Source organism: Peromyscus californicus, unplaced genomic scaffold, assembly GCF_007827085.1.
Source record: "Peromyscus californicus insignis strain IS unplaced genomic scaffold, ASM782708v3 Scaffold_11__1_contigs__length_118956290, whole genome shotgun sequence".
NCBI classification, from domain to species: domain Eukaryota; kingdom Metazoa; phylum Chordata; class Mammalia; order Rodentia; family Cricetidae; genus Peromyscus; species Peromyscus californicus.
Window position 1 is genome coordinate 61,756,810 of NW_026294402.1, and position 23,473 is coordinate 61,780,282.

At 43.7% G+C, this 23,473-nt stretch overlaps 1 protein-coding gene across 1 annotated transcript in view; it reads right to left on the reverse strand.

The window, feature by feature from the left end:
* The window catches only part of Rab8b (RAB8B, member RAS oncogene family), a 73,216-nt gene extending 49,950 nt beyond the window's left edge, over window positions 1–23,266 (reverse strand). The window contains exon 1 of the mRNA XM_052712963.1: window positions 23,034–23,266. Within this exon, the coding sequence (XP_052568923.1) occupies window positions 23,034–23,157 (124 nt within the window). The 5' untranslated portion in view covers window positions 23,158–23,266. The remainder of the gene's footprint in view (window positions 1–23,033) is intronic.
* Between the last annotated feature and the right edge of the window lie 207 nt (window positions 23,267–23,473).

Here is a 23,473-nt window from a genome sequence, read left to right on the forward strand (position 1 = left end):
CTATGAGGATTCTGTTTTTTTTTTCCTTGAGTCAAAAGTGGCATTAGTTCATCACCACTATCTTTTCTGATTCTCAATCAGAATTCCCCCTACTCTAGCTGAAAGGTGACATTTTTCTAATACAAAAATAAAATAATTTATTTTAAATCCACTCAAAATTGGGTTGAACTAGCTGGGCCTGATGGTAAATGCCTTTAATCCCAGCACTCAGGAGAGAGGCAGGTGGATCTCTGTGAGTTGGAGGCCAGCCAGGTCTACAAGGAGAGTTCCAGGACAGCCAGGGCTACACAGAGAAACCCTGTCTTCAAAAAAAAAAAAAAGCAGGGGAAGGGGGAGTCAAACTAGAAAAAAATACAAGTTACAGCTAAACATGAACTGAAACAGAAATGTACTGGTAAAGCCCTCCCTTGACCACTCAATCTTACAACCCAATTTTCAAACCTTAAACACCTAACCAAGGGCAGCCGGGGTGCCCACTGTTACTATTTGTTTTCTGCTGTGGATGGTTTAGCATGCATTGCTAGCTACACACCAAGGACACTGCTACACTAACCCATCGAAGTGACTGTCAACACACTGGGCAGGAAGGTCACTTCTGAAGGAGGCAGAATGATCAACCAGGAGCTTTTAGATGGCCAGTCAGTATGGCACTATCAAGGAAAATGTGATGCAAGAAAAAAAAGACCCACTAAAACTATCTATGGACTTCACAGGAGGTTCATTTTGAACTCTAGACATATACTCTTACTTTCAACAGTTTTACATTTAGAAGGAGGTGTTTGGTAAATATAGTACCAAGAAGCTTTGTGAGGACAATTTCAAACAATTTCAAACTACGGCTCTCGCTAAAGTCCTGCTTCAGCATTCTTTCCTGTCCAAATGTCCAGGTCAAAGACACAGCAGGTTAAATAAGCCTGTCATTCAGAGGTCTGCTGAGTGTGCATCCTGGGGTGGGACACAACTCTAACCTCGCTACCTCCCAGACACATCAAGAGAAGAATATACCCAATCCGCTGTGGCCACAGAGCATCTCTGTGATGTCTCCCTTTGTGATCTGCAGAGGACAGTCTACCATTTGTTCTCTTGTCACACGAAGAAACATTAGGTAGGCCAGAGAAGCCAAAGGAGAGCTTCCCACAAAGCACTCGCTTAAGCTAACAGAAAGCAGGCTAAGCCTTCTGTTTGATTCAGGCTTTTGCAGCAAAGACACATATCTCAAACTAACCATGGAATCCTCTCCTTGCCTCTTTTTCTGCTCTTATCTTTCAATATGAAAAAGGCTGTGGTGGGTCACATGTATGGTGGTACCTGGTGGCAGAAGAGGTCGGTCACCTGTGGTCGAGTTGAGCACTGGCTCTTCAAAGCTATCAGGAGGTAGCTTTGAACTCCCACACAGGAGGGTGAGCATGCTGCTTGAAAACACTGGGGATGGGTGGGTAAGTCTTCATTCTCTTCAATCTCTCATCTTGTATTTGCCTGTCACTCAACACAAACCAGCCCACAGCTTAGTAAAGGCAGGCCAAACACTGGTCCACTGGTCCACTGGTCACTGTCCACAGGTGCAGCCACCACCTGAGCCATCCACGCTTCCTGCCCACACCCGACCCTCTCAGGAGACTAGACAGAGGAGGCGGTGACATGATGATCTCCCAACTCCCTTCAGGGTCTCCTGTGACAGAAATCCTGATGTTGTTCCCCCAAATCTAAAGTAATCTCTCAGGGCTAGAGTCTTAGCTCAATGCTGTTTAGCATATACCCCCACCTACTCACCCCCAAAATCCACAGGCCTACAATCCCAGCATTTGGGAGGTAGAGGCAGGAAAACCAGGAGTTCAAAGACAGCCTGGGCCACATGAGATCTTGTCTTAAAACACAAGGGCTGGGGATGTGTGAGGCCCTGGATTTGATCCCCAGTACTGAGAAAAAATATAATCTCGGTCTCAGTAAAAAAAAAAAAAAAAGTCTCTGCAGAAGGCACTTGGACATCAAATGTTGCCTTGAGAATAGGCCTAACTGTATCCCTGCCTATCTCATATCCAGGTGGATTTTTACACAATTCAAATCAATAACAAAGGATTTCTGCATGCCAAGCATGATGGTGCACACATATCACTTCAGCACTGGAGGCTGAGGCAGGAGGATCAAAAGTTCCAAGTCAGCTTATACACTTGGCAGACCATGTTTTTTAAAAATGTCAAGGTCCAGGGATGGAGCTCAATAACAGAACGTTTGTCTAGCATGTGTGAGACCTGGGGTTCCCCAGTAGTGCACACAAACATCTTGAGGAGGGAGGATTAAGCAGGAAGAAAAAAATGAATTCAAGAATACAAGCAACAGGCCTGTGAATACTGCACACATGCGCACATGCATGGCAACAGGTCTGTGAACAGCACATACAAAGTCTTTTTTACAAACATAGAAAAAGCCCCATCTAGATCAGGCCAAAGCTAAGAGTACTGACAGCTCTAGAAAAGGCTGGAGGCCAAGAAAGTGTAGCCTTTCACTTGAGAAAGATTTTTCAGGGCCTCTTCTGTAAACTAAACTCAAAAACAGCTTCAGCAAAAGTTTCACAGAAGTCTGCCAGATGAAATAAGTAATTTCTCAGTTAAACCACCCAAACCACAGTAACCCTGAACCTAGGACTATTCATCTTCGAAAGGCAAGTGGAAACTCACTCCTAACATGTTTCAGTAAGCAACTGTAATTCAGAATCATTAGAAAAATATTCTAAAGTAGCTAGAGATAGGCCTTAGTGGTAGAGTGCTCAGCTAGCATACATGAAACCCTGGGTTTCATTCCCAGCACTACAAACTTCCCCTTATCCACAAAGATGAGAACTTCACTTCATCTAGTTATTTCATCAGAGTTTCTCTGAAATCTCAGTTGAATGGCATTTTTTGAGCACCGAAGACATAATCAAGTACCGTAGTTAGTAATACCAGGAACCTAAAGATAAACCAAATTTCTGTCCCAAAGACATTTCCCACAAGAATGGGGAGCTGGGGAGGAGAAAAAGAAGGCAGGTCTCCTTGTAACACAGAAAGAATATGGTGTGCACTAAGTGCTACAGGCGCTAAATACCACTGAGGAAGGAGAAAACATCCTCAGGATGGCAAGGGGTGGGGAGGGTGGAGAGGGGAAAGGAGACTCTGAAACTGTCATGATGAGTATGACATATAAGGAGTGTCAAGAAAGACAAGACCTTAACTGGCCGAAATAAAGTGTATTCAGCATAGCCATCATGGAAAACTGCATGAGATTATGCAACATTAAAAATAGGGAGTCCTTATCTAGAATGTTTGGCCTTGGATTCAATACCCAATACCACATAAATATATATATATCTATATCATATATATATGTCATATGAGCTACCAACCTCAGTATGTCAACACTGCCATATTACTGCAGTATTTTAAAGTGAGATAAAAATATATTTATTTATCTTGTACAACATATTTAGAAGTATATACACTGTACAATGACTAAATCTAGCTAAGTAACACATTTGTTGCCTGGTGTAGTTGCCATTTTGGGGGTAAGATATGAAATTAACCTACATGTCCATGAAAGAATGAACGGATAAAGGAAATTTGATAACTATATGCCTGTGCGTGTGCATGTGTGTGAAAGACTTCTACCTTTGGCCCAACACAGGTGTACAGAGCATGGATGGGTGGGAACTAAACAAGGATGGGGGGATACTGTCGGAAGGATACAAACTTTCAGTTAGACAGCAGGAGTAAGTCCAAGGGATCTTACCTGCAACATGGTAACTACAGTTAATAATATCCTGTCGTCTGACAAATCCCCTAAGTTACAAAGTCTTCTTATCACAAACATTGTAACTGTGTGAGGAAACACCCTACGAATTAGCTGGATTTAGTTACTGCGCAACTTCAAAAGAGCATGTTGTACACAGTAAAGACATACTTTTTCTCTCTCATTCTATCAGTTAAAAAATAAAAATGAGGCCGGGCGGTGGTGGCACACGCCTTTAATCCCAGCACTCGGGAGGCAGAGCCAGGCGGATCTCTGTGAGTTCGAGGCCAGCCTGGGCTACCAAGTGAGTCCCAGGAAAGGCGCAAAGCTACACAGAGAAACCCTGTCTCGAAAAACAAAAAATAAATAAATAAATAAATAAATAAATAAATAAAAAATAAATAAATAAAAATGAGAAAATTTTCATGGAGCTACCTCCTTATGAATATAACTTTTAAATTATTTAATTAACAAGACCCTCCTCCCCCAAAAAAGTGGTTATTGAAAGAATGAAGAAGTTGAAAGGAGGTCAGCCTAGTCTACCTAGTGAGTTCAGAACAAAGGCTATGTACAGAGACCCTGTCTCAAAAACAAAAACAAAAATGAGAGGGGCAGAAGAGAGAGAGACAGAGACAGAGAGACAGAGAGAGAAAGCTAGCAACTTTTACTTGGAAAAAAATAAGTGATCTGTCTCTGTGAGTTCGAGGCCAACTTAGTCTACAGAGCGAGATCCAGGACAGGCACCAAACCTACACAGAGAAATCCTGTCTTGAAAGAAAAAAAAGAAAAGAAAAAAAATTAAGTGTTCTGGAACTGGTCTCCTCTCTCAAATAAAACAGCAAGAATTCCACTGGAATATTTTTCTTGCTTGTTTAGTTTTCAAATGACAAGCAGATAAATAATGACCATGTATTATCATCATCATTTTGAGGGAAAGAAACATTTTTAATTCTAAAAACTTGAAAATGGCATTCCTGTCTTAGTTAATTTTCTATTGCTATGACAAAATATCATGACCACGGCAAATTATAAAATAAATCATTTGATTGGGCTTATGGTTTCAGAGCATTCATGATGGGGTATCAAAGGCATGGCGGCAGGAACAGTTGAGAGCTCACATCTTGATCAGCATGTAGAAGGCATGAGAATGGAGTGGGCTTTTAAAATCTAGCCCTCAAAGCCCACTCCCAGTGACATACCTCCTCTAACAAGGCCACACCTCTTAATCCTTCCCAAACATTTCCACCAGTTGAGGACCAAACATTCAAACATATGAGCCTATGAGGGCCAGTCTCATCCAAACCACTACAGAGCCATTAATAATCTTACACCTGCCAGGTGAAAGGGGGCTACAGTCCCACCCATCAAGGACCCTAGGATATAGGACTCCTCTTAAAAACAGGAGGTACAGCTAACACCACACTATGGAGAGTTCAGAATGACAAACCAAGGATGATGTGTCTGATCAAGCAAAGTAAAAAAAAAAAGGAATTGTCAGGCAATGGTGGTGCATGCCTTTAGTAACAGCACTTGGGAGGCAGAGGCAGGCATCTCTGTGAGTTCGAGGCCAGCCTGGGCTACAGAGTGAGTTTCAGGAAAGGTGCCAAAGCTACACAGAGAAACCCTGTCTCGAAGGGGAAAAAAGGAAAAAATGGCCAATGAGAGCTATGTTCTAAAGTTAACAAGCTTAGTGTTGCACAGAACTAGGGACAGGCAGATGTTACCCAAGTGAAACTGAAAGTGCTCAGGCCACTTAAAAGGACACTAGTGTCTAGATGAGTGCTGCTGAAGGCCTAAGCCAGGACAGGTAGCAGACTGGAGAGAGACAAAGGTGATGTCCAGGTTCTGAGCCTGTTACAGAAAAGAACAAACGGCGGTACTGTTAGATGGGTAACAGCCACTAAAGGGCAGCGAGTTCCTTACGTCAGAGGCTGAACAAGGAGGAACTTGGAAGAGGCTAGGAATACAAGGTGGAAAGCTGGGGAATCACAAGTAATGAGGAAAAGGTGCCTCAACCACAAGGGACTTTTTAATTTTGCTATATTTTATTTATTCATTCATTTGCATGTGTATGCACACATGCACATAGGCCACAGCACATGAGAGTTGGTTCTTTCCTTCCACCATGGGTGTCCTAGAGATCAAACTCAGGTCATGAGGCTTGGCAGTAAGTGCTTTTACCTGCCAAACTATCTTGCCACCCCAATAAAGGGTTTCGGAACATTTACAACCTGCCAAGCCCTGGACCGACTGCTAGAGATCCAACAAATAGCAATCCATCTGCTTCCTATACTCATTCAGTTGGCAAGCTCGCAGGAGGGACAGGCATTAACGCAAGAATCATACACATGAGCATGATTACAAATTGTATTAAAGTGTGTCTAATTTCCAAAAGAGAAAAATCACTTGGAAAACAGCTTTAATTACACAGCAAAATGAAACCACCAATGGCAACAGAAGGCACAGTTAGGAGAGGGGAAGCCTGCTGGAGCTGACAATTCTGGAAGCTGATGGGGTGGGCAATAAAGGGTGCCAAGCACTGATGAGATGCCTCAGGGCACAAGTACTGAGCAAGCCACTGGTTGTAACAGGCCATGATGGCCTGAGTTCTGAAGAAAATGGCACGGGACTTAATGAATGGAGTGAGGTGACAAGAAGTCTTTCAGGAAGATAAACAATGAAGGAATGGAGATGATTTCAGTGGGGCTGAAAGCAGAGCCAGAAGAACCAGATGAGACAGAAGAAGGAGAGTAGGGAGGTCTTGTACCAAGAACAAGAGTCAGCAAAGGCTCCTGAGAGAGAGAGGTGAAGGAGCCAGGGAAGGGGAAAGCAGTGGTAAGGATGCCGAAGCTGTGCTTGATGTCACTGGACAGTCCCTCAACAAACATCTCCTGGAGACTTTCTATACCCTGGGAATGGCATGTGTGCAGGGGCACCAGTGCAGTCAACAGACAGTTTCTACTCCACCACACATCAACACTCTGAGTAAAAAAACAAAAACAGGGGCTGGAGAGATGGCTCAGAGGTTAAGAGCACTGACTGCTCTTCCAGAGGTCCTGAGTTCAATTCCCAGCACCCACATGGTGGCTCACAACCATCTGTAATGAGATCTGGCACCCCATTCTGTATACATAATAAATAAATAAATCTTTAAAAAAAAAAAAAAAAAAAAAAACAGGCTGACTGCATCTAGAGAATGGCTCTAAGCAATAATGTGATAATTACACAGCCTTTGAAGTGTATGTATTGCCCACAGAGGAGAAGCACTACTACTAAACCCAAGAGCCATTCCTGGGAAGGCAATTATACACAGTGCTGACGCATTTAGTCCAGTGCTGTGGGATGATCTTTCTGTACACTGTGAATATGTGTGGCCACCATTGGTTAATAAAGAGGCTGCTATGGCCTATGGCAAGGCAGAATAGAACCAGGTGGGGAATCCAAGCAGAGAGACAGGAGAAGAAGGCAGAGTCAGAGGAGACACTGAGCGCTGCCAGGGGAGCAAGACGTAATGGAACACAGGTAACACCACGAAGCCATGTGGCAATGCATAGATTAATAGAAATGGGTTGAATTAAGTTGTTAAGAGCTAGGTAATGGTAAGTCTGAGCCATAGGCCAAACAGTTTGTAATTAATATAAGCTCTGTGTTGTTTACTTGGACCGAGTGGCTGCGGGACACAGGAAAACTTCCGGTTACAGTCCAGAAAGAGATCTGGTGCCTGAGCACCAGATAAAAGGTTCTGAAGATGCAGGTCATGGTTCCTGTCCTCCTGAGAGCTGCCATTCTCACCCTTTGAGGCACATTTATTTCACTGTTCAGTACTGAGCAATACTCAAACCCACCATCACAAACCTTCACACTTCGTTCAAAAGCAAAACTCTGACCTGACCATCTGAACATTTTCCTGCACATGAATCTGAGTGGTGTGTGCCTGTGCAGAGAACAGAGGTGGACATCTGGTGTCCTTCTCAATTGCTCTCCATTTTACTTACAAAGGCAGAGTCTCTCATTGAACCCAGCCTATCCAGCTTGCTCTGAAGATCCCTGGCTCCGCCTCCAGAGCAGGGGTTACAGGCAGGTATCCACATCCCTTTAGCTTTTAAGTGGGTGCTGGGAATCTGAAATCTGGTCCCACAGCAAGCACTGAGTCATCTCTCCAGCCCAAACACCTTAAAATTTTTAACAAAACACTTTTCTAGATGCATCACAATTTTGGGAAATGAATGGAAACAAAGAGGTCCATGGTGTGTTTTTGCCTTTTTTAGTGCTTTTGAACCCCAAAAATGAACTCTTAAAACCAACACAGTCTTTAAAATTGTAAGTCAAATGTAATACAAATTTGAGTATAACCCTTTCAACTATAGTCAAAACTAAATCTATCCTCTTAAATTGTCCCTAAGCTCCTCATGACCCCATCCCTACCACCTATTATCTATCTGTCTGTCTGCCCGTCCGTCTGTCCATCCACCCACCCACCCATCCATCCTCCCATCATCATCCAGCCCAGCTGGCCTGAAACTCACTATGTAATTTAGGCTGGCCTACAACTTAAGATCCTCCTGCCTCAGCCTCCTGAGTACCAAGATTATAGGTCACTGGGATTAAAGTCGAGTATACCATTTCAAGCTATCTATCTTTTTTTTAATGTTTTTATTAACGCTTTGAGAATTTCACAATGTATTTTTAACATATCTGTGCTCTTCCCCAACTCCTCCCAGATCCTGCCCTACCAGCTATCTTTAATGCTTAAAAACATTTTTAAGTTCTCATCTCAGCTTCCTGGTCCAAAACAAGTTCTATATAAAAATGAAACCAATTATGGCTTTATGCCTGCCCTGTACATATAATCATCATCTACTAAATACCCTAAGAGAGAAAACATTCAGGGGGAATCATACTTTATGCTTATGCTGACACATTTATTTCCCTAATTTTCCTAATAAGACAGCTTAATGATTACAAAGAAATTAATAGCATGTATTGATGCTGTAAAAGCATGATTAATGACTTTTCTAAAATTAAAGTATTATCATCTTGATTATTAGATAAAGAAAAACCTATTAACTAGCTTTCAAGTTGGGTAATTTACTCCATTAAAATCAGCTACACTGTTTCCAGATTTAATGTATTGTTCAAATTCATGTATGCAAACAAATTCATTACAATTCAGGAGATTTCACTCTGAAACTCACTGCACTTAAAATCCAGAGCCCTAACAGAGGCCATGGAGCTCGAATATTTAAACTGAAATATTTGTCCCTTCTGGACAGAGTATTCCACACTGTTTTTTGTTTGTGTTTTCAGCCCAATTCACACTCCACTGGGAGTACACAGTAGCTGGAAGGCTGAGAAATTGTACCTTACACTGACATGTTGTACAGAGGCTGGGGCTACTCTTGGGTCTCCTTATGCCAGGTGAGGTGGGGACCAATCACCTTCACTCTACAGATGAGTCTAGACAATATTTCTAATAATAGCTGTAAAAAATACACATAGTCCTACACTTTCTAGACTAATTTTCTAGAACACTGATGTACACCCCATTAAAATAATCTTCCTGTCCATATTTTTACAGAATCCATCTTAATAGTTCCTCTTAAGTTCCTTGATAAGTCAAAAAGACATCAGCATTTACTGAGCCTACAACTGTGTGTCAGGCCATGAAACACACTTTCCTGGAGTAGGTCATGAGAGGGCCTCTGCTGAGAAGAGGAGATGGAGACCGAGCAGGCTGAAGAACTTGGAGAAGACACACAGTAGGGGAAAAAGCAGAGTTATACAGTTTATCTTATGCCGTACTGCCTCCTTTAAAGATAGCAACTTTAAAAACAACCTGCTGGGGCAGCTTTAAAGACATATCAAATATAAAAACTCCAGGGCCAGATGGCCTGAATTTAAATCCGCTGGGTTCTACCAGTTCTCAGCCCACATGACCTGAGAAGTTACTCAACTAATGTGCTTCAATTATGTCACTTGGAAAGTGGGGACAATAACAGAACACAAAGAAGATGCTGTAATAATTCAATAGGTCAACCCATAAAAAAAAAAAATGTTCATGTCCAAAATAGCACTTGATATATAGTAAACACTCTATAAATGCTACTTCCTGTGAAAATCAAATGCTATTCAATTAAGTCCCCAGGGATTTCCAAGGTTCTTTTGGCTGGCTGTCTAGACTTACACATGGTCAACTGGAACTGACTTGATTTACACAGTTCCCACATAAATCTGTGTGTGTGTGTGTGTGTGTGTGTGTGTGTGTGTGTGTGTGTGTGAGGGGGGGGGCTAGCTTCAAAGCTATGCTATACACAATAATCATCTTTTTCTCAAAACAAAAGTCCTAACAAGAAGTTAACTGCTTCCTTTATCAATTAAGAAAATGTTAAAATAATTTACCATAGGCTCTCAAACAGGAAGTGTTAAAATCAGAAGCTAAACTTGGGGGTTTCCAGGTCAAAAGCCCAAGTTCTTTTACATGAACTTTGGGTTTTTCTGTCTACTCTCCCACTTTGTCATTGGTTATAACTTGGATCAGAGCTCTGAAAAAGACTTTAGACTCTTCTAGCACAAGATCCCCTTCTGCACATGAAGAAACAAATACCCAGAAGGTTCACTGGCTTGCCTGAAGCTTTGTAATGAATGTCTTTCCCACAGTACAATAATGCCACTGTACACTCTCAGACATCGGTAGCCTGCCTCTAGGAGGCCTTCAGCTGTGCTTCTAGCTTCACAGGAGCCAACCTGTACCAACATGCACCATATAAACTGAGACTGTGGTGGCTGAGCATGCCCAGGTGCAAGTTCATGCGACAGAGTAAATGGGCTTGTCACATCAGGTATAGCTGCTCAGACTTTTCTTTGTCCCGGCTAACAGTGGTGTGCTGGAGGCTCCAAGTTAGCAAACAAGCCAGATGGAGGTCTACTTTACAATACCACTAAGGAAAACTTTGCCAAACAGGGTTTTCTAAACAAAGCCAGAGTTAGACAGAATTTCACCTTCAAAAAAGGACAGGCTAACAGGAAGATTAAACCTGACTTGAGGAAGGAAGGAAGCTCACAATTAAGGTAGCTGTTCCTAGCAAATTACAGCCTATATGAGGCCAAGCCCACATAAATAAAACAAGCCAACGGCACCATGTGGAGAGACAATGCAGAGATTTCTGATAGAATTAGTTCCCTTTTCACGAGAGTAGGGTTCATAATTAAACCCTGGCCCCTCCTGCCCCATTCTGCTATGCACGTATTTGACTGCTTCCTAAAGGATTGGGTTAGTGGCTAAGGGACATCTTGAAACCACAAGTCCACTGATTTCCCAAGCCAACAGGCAACATACGCACATGAGCATTAGCTGCTGCTGGGGCCTGTTAAAAGGGGATTGTTCATGTTCCTGCTCAGCACACTTAAGGGTTTGTGGGTTCATTTACACAGTTCTTCCAGATCACTGAAAGGAGTTGTTCCTAGGCCTAAATGCTCATACATGGAAACTCATAGAAAATTCCAGCAGCCACTTTAAGAGATTCAGCTTGCCATGGACAAAGGGCCCAGAACTGGTGTGAGCCTCAGCTTTGGGCTCCATTATCTACTTACAGGACTGACAGAGTCCATTCTCCTCCAAGAGCTTTGCATTCCTCACCTAGGACATGGCAATCATCATCTCTTGGCATCTTCCGGGGTAACGCCGAGGGTTATATACAGGAACACTCTGCCAATAGTAAAAGTCCACGTGGGGGAAGAGGCACCTGGGATTGCTAAGCCTAACTGGCTTCTCTGGGTGACATCCTTCTATGGCTCCCTGCTGCCCTCAGGCTAAGGCCCAAACTCTTGACCAACGAGGCTAAAAAGTTTCTCCCATTCTGCCCTCTAGTACCCTGTACCTTTACCTCTGGTCACATCCTCTCCCACTGGCTCAGGTGCCAGAGTTCCTCCAGGAAGCTATGCTGGCCATGCAGGCAGTAGCCCCTTGCCCAGAGAGTCATCCCCCCTTCCTCTCTCCCATTCCACTAACTCACCCCTCCTTCGGATTCTGATGAGTCTGCATGTAATTTTCTCCTGTAAGCTCTTCTCAACCTCTCTCTGGTGCTTCCATAACACCATTTATACACCCTGCTGCAGCCTTTCCTATTGGTGTTTCCTATTAAAATGACCTGGATACTCTTCATATTTTCCATTCTCAAAGTTTTTCAGACCCAAACCAAAAGTGATTGTGGCTGGCAAGATGGCTCACAGTAAAGTGTTTGCCATGCAAGTAACTGAGTTTGACCCCCAGAGTCCACATAAAAACCTGGGCATCGTGGCATGTGCTTATAATCCCAGAACTGGGCAGGCAGGGGCAGAGGCAGAGACAGGAAGATCCCTGGTCCTTGCTGGCTAGCCAGCTTAGCTGAATCAGCAAGTTTCAGGTTTAGCGAGAAACTCTGTCTCAAAATCAAGGTTGAGGGGTTGGGGATTTAGCTCAGTGGTAGAGGCAAGTGCAAGGCCCTGAGTTTGGTCCTCAACTCCCGGGGTGGGGGTGGGGGGATCAAGGTTGACAGCAACTGATGAACAACTGAGGCTGACCCCTGGCCTCTACATATGAACACACTCACATGCATACTCACAGACGTGGATGATGGAACAAATAGAGAGAAAATGCTGCACTTGACCCAAGTAGCTGACTAGCTACTAAATTCGCCATGCAACTTCATAAGCAATGAGACCTAGTTCAACTCTAACCCCAGCTGTTCCTTTTTAAAACCCAAAAGTAAACAGAAAATCATATGTCCTGGAGTCCAGACCTCTGACTTTAACCCCTTCTTTTTTCTTCCACAAAATGGTAACCACATCCAGACTGCATGCTAAACCATTAGTTTCTGTTTAAAGTAAGAGCACTGAAGGCAGATGAGGTGCGAGAGAAAGGAGCCATGAAATCAGAAAATCCAGGCTCATGACAGGATTAAAACCGCCACACAATCTCTTCAGAGCTAAAAACCTTTAGCCAACCTACAAGAACAACACAAGGCTACTGTTTCTTCATTCTGCCTTCTGACATGTCAAACACTAGTGCCCACTGGTGAGAAGAAAGCATAATCATTAGCTGGAGAATGCAAAGGGAAGTTTGTTTTTCTCTGATTTAATATACTGGCAAAATGCTGCTGCCAGGGGGACTCTGAAGACAGGGAAGCTAGCAATCTTCACTGCTGAGGAAGCGGCCAGCCTAAGGTCCTTGCGAGGAGCTTGTGCAATAACGGATGGAGGACTGAATTTATAAGCACTCAACAAATAACAGTACAGCCAGTCATCACTCCTTCCTCTGCGTGCGAGCGTGCGTGCGTGCGTGCGCGCGTGTGTGTGTGTGTGTGTGTGTGTGTGTGTGTGTGTGTTTAAGGAGATGAGTATTTTATAATATCCCTTCCAGATAAACATAAGAAATAAACTAACAAGTCGATGTTGAAGCAGTTGAGGGGATGAGAGAGCTGGCTTAGTGGTTAAGAGCATGCTCTGCTCTTGCAGAGGACCTAGTTTCAATTCCCAGCAAGTTCCCAGCTTCCAATTCCAGTTCCAGGGGATCTGACACTCTCTGACCTCCTCAGGCATCTGAACACATGTGTGCACATAAAACTCACACAGGCACACATAAACAAAAAATAAATTCATCTTTAAGAAGCTCACCCTGTACTTGATCATCATTTTGGGGGATTGCCCTTCCATTTTACACTTGGGAAAATGCCTGTAACTGGAAGGAAGCATGTAGCCACTGTATTGCACAATATTACAGGCTGTATTTACAGTAACTAAGACCATTTAAACAAACAAACAAAAAAGTGCTAAATTAAAGGATAGCAAAACCTAAATTTACAATGTAATGGTATTTATCAAGGCTGAAGACTGAGAGACCAAGATGGTATATTGATGGTAATATACATACAGGTTTTATATTTTAATTTACAGTGGAATTTTATATATAGGAAATTAACTATTTGAAATTTTCCATAACATTTTCATACTGTGGGACCAGAATATTTTAAAACTCTGGGTGGTGGTGGCACACGCCTTTAATCCCAGCACTCGGGAGGCAGATCTCTGTGAGTTCGAGGCCAGCTTGGTCTACAGAGCAAGACCCAGGACAGGAACCAAAACTACACAGAGAAACCCTGTCTCAAAACAAACAAACAAACAAACAAACAGTGTAAGTAAACAAAATAGGAAATGCACCAACTTAAATATTCTGGGTCACAGCCTCATTCCCATGTCATTTTTTCTACCATCCAGCTCTAAACAATATGAAAGGGTAATAGCAAGCAAAGGGCACTCCTGATTCTCAAACTGCTCGGCCGGAGTTTCCAAGTCCTCACCCAGTGGTTAACTTCAGCTGCCCACAGGAAGAAGACACTGAAGAAGGGACCACGGAAACTAGTAGAAGGGCACAGAGCATGGTTTTCAGTCTTGTCCTCTTCCAAGCCAGGCCCTTCTCCCCAAATACAGTGGGAGTGAGGTGCTAACAATGGTCAGTGAAATGAGAAAGTAACCCACGCCACTTCAAAAATGGAATGGAGAACTCTCAACAAAGAGATGTTTTCTAGCTGTATCAAAGATTTTATCAGAGTACTTTAGAAGAGAAAAAGGTAGACTTCCTTGTTGAAAACCATACAAAGCAACCCACCCCCATCCAGATTCATAAACAACAAACAGGGTCCAGCTGGCCACTGGTATCTCACAATGCAAATTTTTCACCTTTCTAATGGTTTTTATGTAGCTACATGTGTTTAGGGAGATAATGAATATTTCATAACACCTAGTCCAGATAAGCACTGCATCATGTCATAGAAAATAAACGTATAATTCAGCTTTGAATTAGTTTACCCTATATTTCAAAATAGAACTTGATCAATCTCTAAGATTGTCCTTCGACTTTATACATCAGGAAAAATATCTGTGATTTATTAAAATAAGTACTGCCTAGTTCTTCAACGAAACAGCAAAATTAAATATGATGTGAGAAGCCCTGCCAGTCCAAACTCCAGCAGCCAGAAGCTTTGGAACTTTACATATTGCCTAATCTCTCTGTGGTTGGTTTTTATCAGGATGAGGTGGGATTCCAAACCTAACTCTGCTTCTGCAAAGTACCTGGAAATTGTGCCATGCTGCCACAAGCTGCCAAATGCCACTGTGGTCTATGTCAGTAACCACACACCTGAATTTGATGAACATGATACCATGAAGAGCGTTAGCATTTACTCTGGGAGCCAAGAAATAAAATTCTGGACTGAGGAGGAAAAGAGCTCCCTGGGAAACATCCAAAGGTTCAGCAACAGGTAAATACCAAAGTGCCTAATTAGCCGGGCTAGCCCTACAGGAAAGGCAGCAAGAAAGCAGCTTGCAGAGCCACTGGGAGAGCAGCTTTGACCACCTCACGTGGCTTCCCAGAGGAAACGCTGAGCAACTAAGCATCATTCTTTCTCAAAGAAGCCATTCCTTTCAGGTTCTTATTCATTCAACTGAAAACAGAAAAATCCCCTAACTTCAAAATTGAGCATAGAAACCATGTGTAAGCCGGGCGGTGGTGGCGCATGCCTTTAATCCCAGCACTCTGGAGGCAGAGGCAGGTAGATCTCTGTGAGTTCGAGGCCAGCCTGGGCTACAGAGCGAGATCCAGGAAAGGCACAAAGCTACACAGAGAAACTCTGTCTCGAAAAACCAAAAAAAAAAGAAAAGAAAAGAAACCATGTGTAACTCCAATTCCAAAGATGTGACACCCTCTGCAGGCACCTGGAATCACACATGAATATATACTCAAACAAACACACAAATAAGAAAAAAATAAATCTTTTAAAAGAAAAAGGGAACATTCCATACAATAAATCTAATAATTACTGTCTAATGTTTGTTAGTACCGAAATTTAGTCATAACATGTTGCTCGGCCCACTTGGTCATGTTAGAAGATAGCATATGTGTAGGAAGGTGCCACCCTTACTTCCCCATGACAGATGTCAGGACTCCATCATCATCCTCCGTCTTGCTGGGCTCAGACAGGACCTCAGCTCTCCACAGAACACAGCATTCCAGCAAGCCACAGCAATCCACCAACAGTGGCATTTTCCCTCACAGCGCTGTGTGCTCCTCACTCTGTTCTGCTGAAGTCTCCCAGCCCAGCTGAGTACCCCTCAACACACTACGCCAAAGGACTGCACTGAGTCTTTAAAGAAAGTTACCTCATGAAAATTTCACCTCAAGAAATGCCACAAAATGGCAATTTCACTGAAACCATAAAATAGTAATTTCTTTCCTTTAATAATGACAGAAAATATAACTGCACACATTAGTTTTCCTCTAGATATAGGCTATCCCAGTGGTATATAATAGGTTCTTTATGAGCATATACAAAAATAAATGTTTTAAAATAGAATTTGGTTGTACTTGGCCCAAAAGCCCAGCCCATTCCTAATCCACTCACTACCCTGCGACTCAAACAAGTGCTGTGCAGAACACAGACACAAACACAGCTCCATCTGCTAATTAAAAATGGGCACGAAACTGTTAACAGGCATCTGTTGCATTGTTTGAAGCTAATGGGCAGAGACAAAGCTGAAATGGCTCTTCTAATGCAAACCCAGTGATTTCACTCATTTTCTGTTTGGTATTTATGAGAGCGGGGGGTTGGAAGCAGAGTGTTAAAATGGCTTATTATGTACACCAAGAGATAAGTGAAATTGCTTTCATATTCTAAAACTGATTACAGGAAAGTAAACAGCATTTTACACTAGAGAAGATAGCATTTCTATATTAACAAGTCAAATTAAACATTTTTATCTTAATTCGGATATAATCTAGTCATGTCTAACACTATGAAAGAACAACAAATTCAGGCAATGCTGTCTTTACAGTCTGTAACCGCTTTCACAATTCATCCTTCTACCCATTCATTCACTGCATAGTCCCATAGAACAGGCCTTCAAGATTTACTAAGTGATTCTGACTTGATTCTTGCCTTGGAAAACTTAAAGACCCTGAAAAACACACACAGATGAACACACTCCATCACTGATGATTCAACTAAGGCCTAGAACAACCTACTCACCCTAGGCCACGAATCTAGGAAGAGGATGCAAACCTAACTGACTTGGGACCTGCTGCACCTTTGAATTCATCATACCATCTCCCTGCCACTACAGATGAACCATTCTGCTTCAGCGACCTAGGAACTGAAAATTTTACTCACGAAAACACAGTCCTGATGAAGGATCCATTTTCAAATACTGTGACCACCAAACATCCCTGACCACCATGCCTGCTTTGAAGGAGGTGGGTCACAAGCCTTATCTACCCAGATATGTCTATTTTACCTGAACATAACACTGGAACCTTTGAACTACCCATAGGTTTGTGTTTTTCTAAGAAAAAGTTCAGCCTATCTTGAGGGCAAGATTTTCCACCATGGCAATGATAACAATGCAGCTGAGCCACACACATTGCCTTGGCCCAGAGGCCAAGGTCCACACCACCCTCTACCACCTCCCCTTCAGGCCCTTATTCGAGGCTCCTACCCAGCCTGTTTGAGCTTGCACCCTGACCCAGGCAGGAGCAGTGGATAATCTCACTATGTACTTCTCGAGTCATCTTTCCACAGCTACATACACCTCACACTCCACAATCTGACTCACTACCTAGCATCTACTCCTCCATCTGGAACTCTCTTCTCATCCTGCTATGAGAACCCTTGCCTGAAAATGTTCCAGGTGCCGGTTATGACACACAGGAGTGCTGATCTGCAGCACGGAGCCGCAGGCAGGTGGGCAGATCGTGACCCTGAGGCAGCCCCAGGCCAGGCCTGCCTGCAACTCCGACTATCCTCATCCCAGCTCCATCCTTCCTTTCAGATTCACTTCAGCAATGAACTACTAAGTTTCTCCGGGTCTTCAAAGACTAAACTACTTTCCTCTAAACAATATCCAAGCTGGTCCCCTCTGGCTTTTTTCAGTAGATACAGACAATGTTGCTGTGGTTGCCAAGTGAACCCGACCCCTACTCGCTGCCTGCAGAAGGATGGCTGATGCTCTTTAGTAAAGAACACTTAGGACAGATCCACATTCATACCCAACACTCAGTTTCCCCGTGCCTGCATTTCTAGAAAGGTTTTCTCATCACAGAGAGAAGTGTAACCCTTTATCATCCACTACTAAGTTCTACTTCTGCCTAACATTGCTATCAACACTAGCACTGAGATGGGAAGCCTACCCAAGAGCTCTGGAAGAGCATAATGACATTAAAATAAGGCTTTATGTACAAAATGTTCAATCTGAACTTGCATGTTCTTTGGTATTTTGGCTTGAGAAGTTGAAACCAAGGAAAACAACTCTGAAAATTAAAATCAACTTCCTCTATGTATCTGGCTTATGCTCAGTCAGATGTTGATATCATCTTGGATAAGAATGTAAATATGACTGTTTTTCAGGCAGTAAGTCTTGATAAAAGTTCTGAAATGAGAACAACCAAAAGCAGGGGTCAACACACTTGCTCTACAAAGGACCAGTCAGTAAATAACTTTGTGGGTCACGTATCGTCTTTGTTGTATATTCTTCGCTGTTTTCATCTTTAACAGCTTCTTTTAAAAGGTAAACAACAAAACAAGAACCCCATTTGGCCCATGGGCTACTCTGCCTTAACTGACTCAAAGGCAAATGATCCCCAGACAAGAATACAATGTTACAGAACACAAGGCCTAAAAGGGTTCTGCTGGCATTTATCCCAACTATCACCAGTGTGCGGCTACAAAAATGATTTCTTGAGTTCTTTCACACATGGAAAGAATGTTGATGGCGGGGTGCACTATGATCTCTTGACCTGAAACTCCAGGCCTAGAAGAAAGGGCAAAGGCTGTGTGCCAAGTTATTATCCCCATATAGAGTCTCCCAGGACTGTTTCCCTTAACAGAATGCTAATGGAAGTGGAAACACCTTACCTTCCCACACACACACACACACACACACACACACACACACACACACAATCTAATTACTCTCTGGAAAATGTGGCTTTACAGACAGGATCACACTCCTCTGCAATAATCAGAAGGATAAAGACTTGGATTTGAAGCTTCACCAATGGTTCTGCTGAGGAGAGTTTAGCATTTGTAAAGCTGGGACAGGGCATAAAGTAGATAATTTCTACAACTCCCTGATGTCAAACAATGACTCTACTAAATAATGAAACCACTCAGGAAATACCTAACAGGAAGAAGGGGGCAGGGAGGAGGAGAGACCTAGAAGGGAATTGGCTTAGAAGGCCCCATTACAGGGCAGAGTTGGGTTCGCTGTCTGTTCTACCAGCACCGTGTTCAATACAAGGCCATTTCAAGATGTCAGGGTACCTTCCTATCAATATTAAAATCACCCACATCCCACAGGAAACATAATATATAGTGAACAGTATCACCATTTCTAACTGTCTTAATATTCTATTTAAAGGTATTTATCTGAATGTTAATTATGATTATGTAAGGGATGGGGCTGAAGCCAATAAAAACCTTTTCAATTTTCCAACATATAAGCTAAAAAGCTAGTTAGTTGGTCTGGGGCATTACACCGTAATTTCAAGTGACTTAAAGCATCCTTACTCCACCATTAGCAGGTATTATCTGACTGATAGACTAAAAGAGTCCCAGTAAGTCACGTGAAAGAAAATCTACCTTTTATCATGCCAAAGAACAGAAAGCATTCAAAGTGCCAAACCTTAGAGAAAGAAAAGGAAAGTATAGGAGACAATTCTACCTAGACTCAAAATGACTGTCTCCTCTTTCATGCTGACCAAACCCCCACCCAAACAGTCTAAAGATGGAAGATTCCCGTTTTAACAAACACTTAAACACCGGCGAGACACAACTAAAATGAAAGCATTATCTTCATAGTAAAAAGCAGACACGGGACGTATCTGCCAAATACACACACACCCCAGGCCTTCAGAAGGGATCCTTCCTGGGGCGTGGTGCTTATCAAGTCTGTCAGCAATGTTACAACAAGACCTTGGCAAGCCCAGGAGTTTTCACAAATGGACACTTAAAGTATGATGGGGAAAGACGGGTTACCAACTGTCACCTCAACAACTTCAGATCACCTGGAGATGCATTTGGGGCTTGGCGGGGAGTGGCAAGGTTGTTAGAGATGTGACTACTTCAGGTCTGTGTTTGTGTCAGTGAGGAGTCTGTGGAACTTCTCACAAGAGTGGGCCAACTTCACCTTACTGCTCAGCATAATTGCAACTGCCAAGCATCTCAGTTGCAGGTATGTAGGTTCTCTGGCTGTCTACTACCACATCCTGTTGGAGCTCTGGGGCTAAGCAAGAGCCTGGGATTTTCCCCTCCTCCCTAGCAACTGAAGAACAGCTCGAAGCTTCTTTTTCACCACATTCACCACACAGAAAGTACAAAGATCAAGAGTTCCCATGAGATTCACCATGCAATATCTATCTCCTAATCTAAGCAGTTATTAATGTCTTCATAATTCCAACCCTCCAAATATGCTCATTTTAATCATTAAAAACAATCCACTAAAAAAAAAAAGATTCTAATCCTTCACTGTGAAATGTAATACACTACACACACACACACACACACACACACACACACACACACACATATCAGGAGGAGGGCTAGGGATTAAGTCCTGGGCCTCATCCATGTTAAACATATACTACACCACTGAGTTAAACCCTCCCAGAAAAGTGATTTTTAAAAAATACTATGGGGGTTGGGGAGTTAGCTCAGTAGTAGAGCACTTGCCTAGCAAGCGCAAGGCCCTGGGTTCGGTCCTCAGCTCCGTGGGGAATGGGGGGTGGGGAGAAAAAAGAAAAAAATACTATGTTCAAAGGTAGTAAATAGCCTTATAGAAAATGTGGCACAGAGTGTATGGGGGGCGGGGAGTGGACTGACTAGTAAATCTATTTGGGGGAATGCAAGGAATTTAACGAACTGTATCAGTGAGATTTATTCACTTTCTTTTTATTTTTTCCTTGAAAAAGGTTTATGTGTATGTGTGTGCACCTGTGTTTGAGATGTATACATGTGAGTGCAGCTGTCCAGAGAGGTCAGAAAAGGCATCAGTTCCCCTGTAGTTGGAGTTACAGGCCCACAGGTATTTGTGACTCACCTGATATGGGTGCTGGGAACTGAACTTGGGTCCTCCAGGGAAGCAGCTAGCACTTTGCCCTGCTGAGCCACCTCTCCTGCCCCAGTGTCACTCACTTTCAAGGCAGGAGGAAAGTTCTGAGAGTCACACACGGAGTAGAACAAGACCTCCCCACTCAACTCGTTAGACACCATCCTTTCCCATCTGCACTGTGGTACGACGCATTCAGCACTCAACAAGAGTTATTTGGAGTTTTGAAATTGATACCAAAAATGAATGTCCTTTAGTAGCTGTACCAGCTTCCACCAAGCCTCTTACAAATACACTTGCGAGATGCGAGATGACATTTAAAATCTGCTTCCTCAGAAAAGAAAAGTCCCACTCAAGACTAACTGCCAAGAACTTGCAACTCAAACTTCCCTAAGCCCAGACATCACAACACCCAGATTTCCATTCAGTCTGTATGAAAGAAACCAGAAGAAACCAAGAATATACCTACTTAAAAGAATATACAAATATTTAAACACAGATTTTGTTTTGTTTTTTTAATTCAAGTATATGAGTGTTTTTTTCCTGCACACATACATGTATGTGCACCATGTAAATGTCTGGTCCCCACAGAGGCCAGAAGACGGTGTTGGATCCCATGGAACTGGAGTTACTGGCAGTTGTGAGGTGCCAGGTGGGTGCTGTGGACAAAACCTGGGTTCTTTGTAAGAGCAGCAAATCACTGAGGCAACTTTCCAGCCACTTAAACATACTTATTACCAACACACTAATTCTCCATTGCTTGTGGATCACTTTGAAAACCATTTGAAAAACACCTAAATAAACTAGTATTAGAGGCTGGAAAGATCACCCACACAATCAAAAAGCTGATTCTTAGGGTACTTAATTGACTGCAGCAATTTAACAAGGAAAATGTTAAGGTTATTCTACAGAAAGTTTAAAACCAGTTTTGATTTGCTCTTCAGTTTATAAGTTAAAGACTCTGCTACCTGCACACAATGTCTTTTACTAAAAATATAAGGAAGATAGCTCCCAGAGAGAGTGGAAATTTTGTTTTCTTGAATCAATTAGAATTGGGAAATACATAGTATGTTGTGATTCACCTAAAAAGTAATTAGAATCAAAGGAAACGATACAGGGAGGCAGGTGGAATTTGTACTTAATCACGTGTCTTAGACATTACTAAATACTCAAGCTCAAGAATTTAAAAAGTTGAGACACACTGCTTCCCAAGACACGGAGTAAAGGGGTGAACTTATATTTCTGAGCCCATCATCCCCAAAAGTCGCCAGCCCCCTTAATACCTATTAATACAGAGAAGAATTTAACACTCCATAGACATTACTCCATCATTAGTCACTTTTAAAATCTTGATTCAGGGAAGTCAAGAGAAAATGGAAACCAGCGTTCCTAGGAACTGGGGAAAGTCCTGCGCCCCATGTTTTCCATTTCCTCCCTTTTCTCTGCTCAACCCCTTGCACTACATCCTCCGTTTCCGCTTCTCCTTTCTAGCTCACACCCAGCTCTCCTTTACTTTCTCCACCAAGCAGCCTCATGCTGCCCTCTGGTCCCCCTGAGCCCTTCTCCCACCTACAATTTTCTTCTGCATTTCCTCTTGGCATCTCTGTGCGCACCTTTATAGCCCATGTCGCTTCATCCCTCGCCTCCTGAACATTCATTCATTCCCCCTCAATTCCCTTCTGACCGCCTAGTCTCACTTCTCTTGTCCCTGGTGTCCACTGTCCCTTTACTTCATTTGAAGCCCCTCTTAAGTCCTCAACCCTTCATTTCCCCCTTCACATTTCCTTCCTCTTTCCTGTCTTTCTAATCCATGTTCGTATCCACTCTCCCCTCTTTCTTTCTGTACAATTTCCTGTGTTCCCCTGGCTCTGTCCCTCTGGGACCCCTCCGCCGACGCCCCGGAGCCCCCTCGTGTCTCCAACACCCCTGGTTCCCGATTGCTCCGGTTCCCCTTCCTCCGCCCGCAGCCCCGCGTCCCCGCCCGCCCCTCTCGCCCTCGCCCTACCGGCTCGCACTGCCCTCTCGGCGGACCCCGGGGTCTCCCTCCCGGGGCGTCAAGCCCTCGCGTGCCCTCTCCCAGGCCCCCGGGCACCCGCCCCCCGCGTCTCAGCTCCCGTCCCGGGCCGCAGCCGCTCCCTCACCGATGGTGGAGATGAAGGTGGTGTTGAAGGCGTCCTCTGAGAAGCGGAACAGGAGGCAGGTTTTGCCGACGCCGGAGTCGCCGATGAGCAGCAGCTTGAACAGATAATCGTACGTCTTCGCCATCTTCTCGCTCCGGCCCTCTCTGACCGCGGAGAGCAAGGAGGCGGTGGAAAGAGGCGCCGAGGGGGCCTCGGGCGAGGGGGCGTGTCCGCCGAGCCGCCCGCGCCCCGCCCCGCCCCTAGCCCCTCCCCTTGGGAGAGACCGGCGCGCCCTGCCCAGCCTTGACCAATCCGCCGGCGCTTTGTCATCATCTTCCGCGCCGCGAGGTTTTATGGGATTTGTAGTGCTCTGGGAAAGCCTCGGGCGTGCCTGGCCGGGGCTGTCCAAGCAACCCGGGAGGATAACAAATCTGAGTGATGTGGGACGGTGCGCTAGGAGT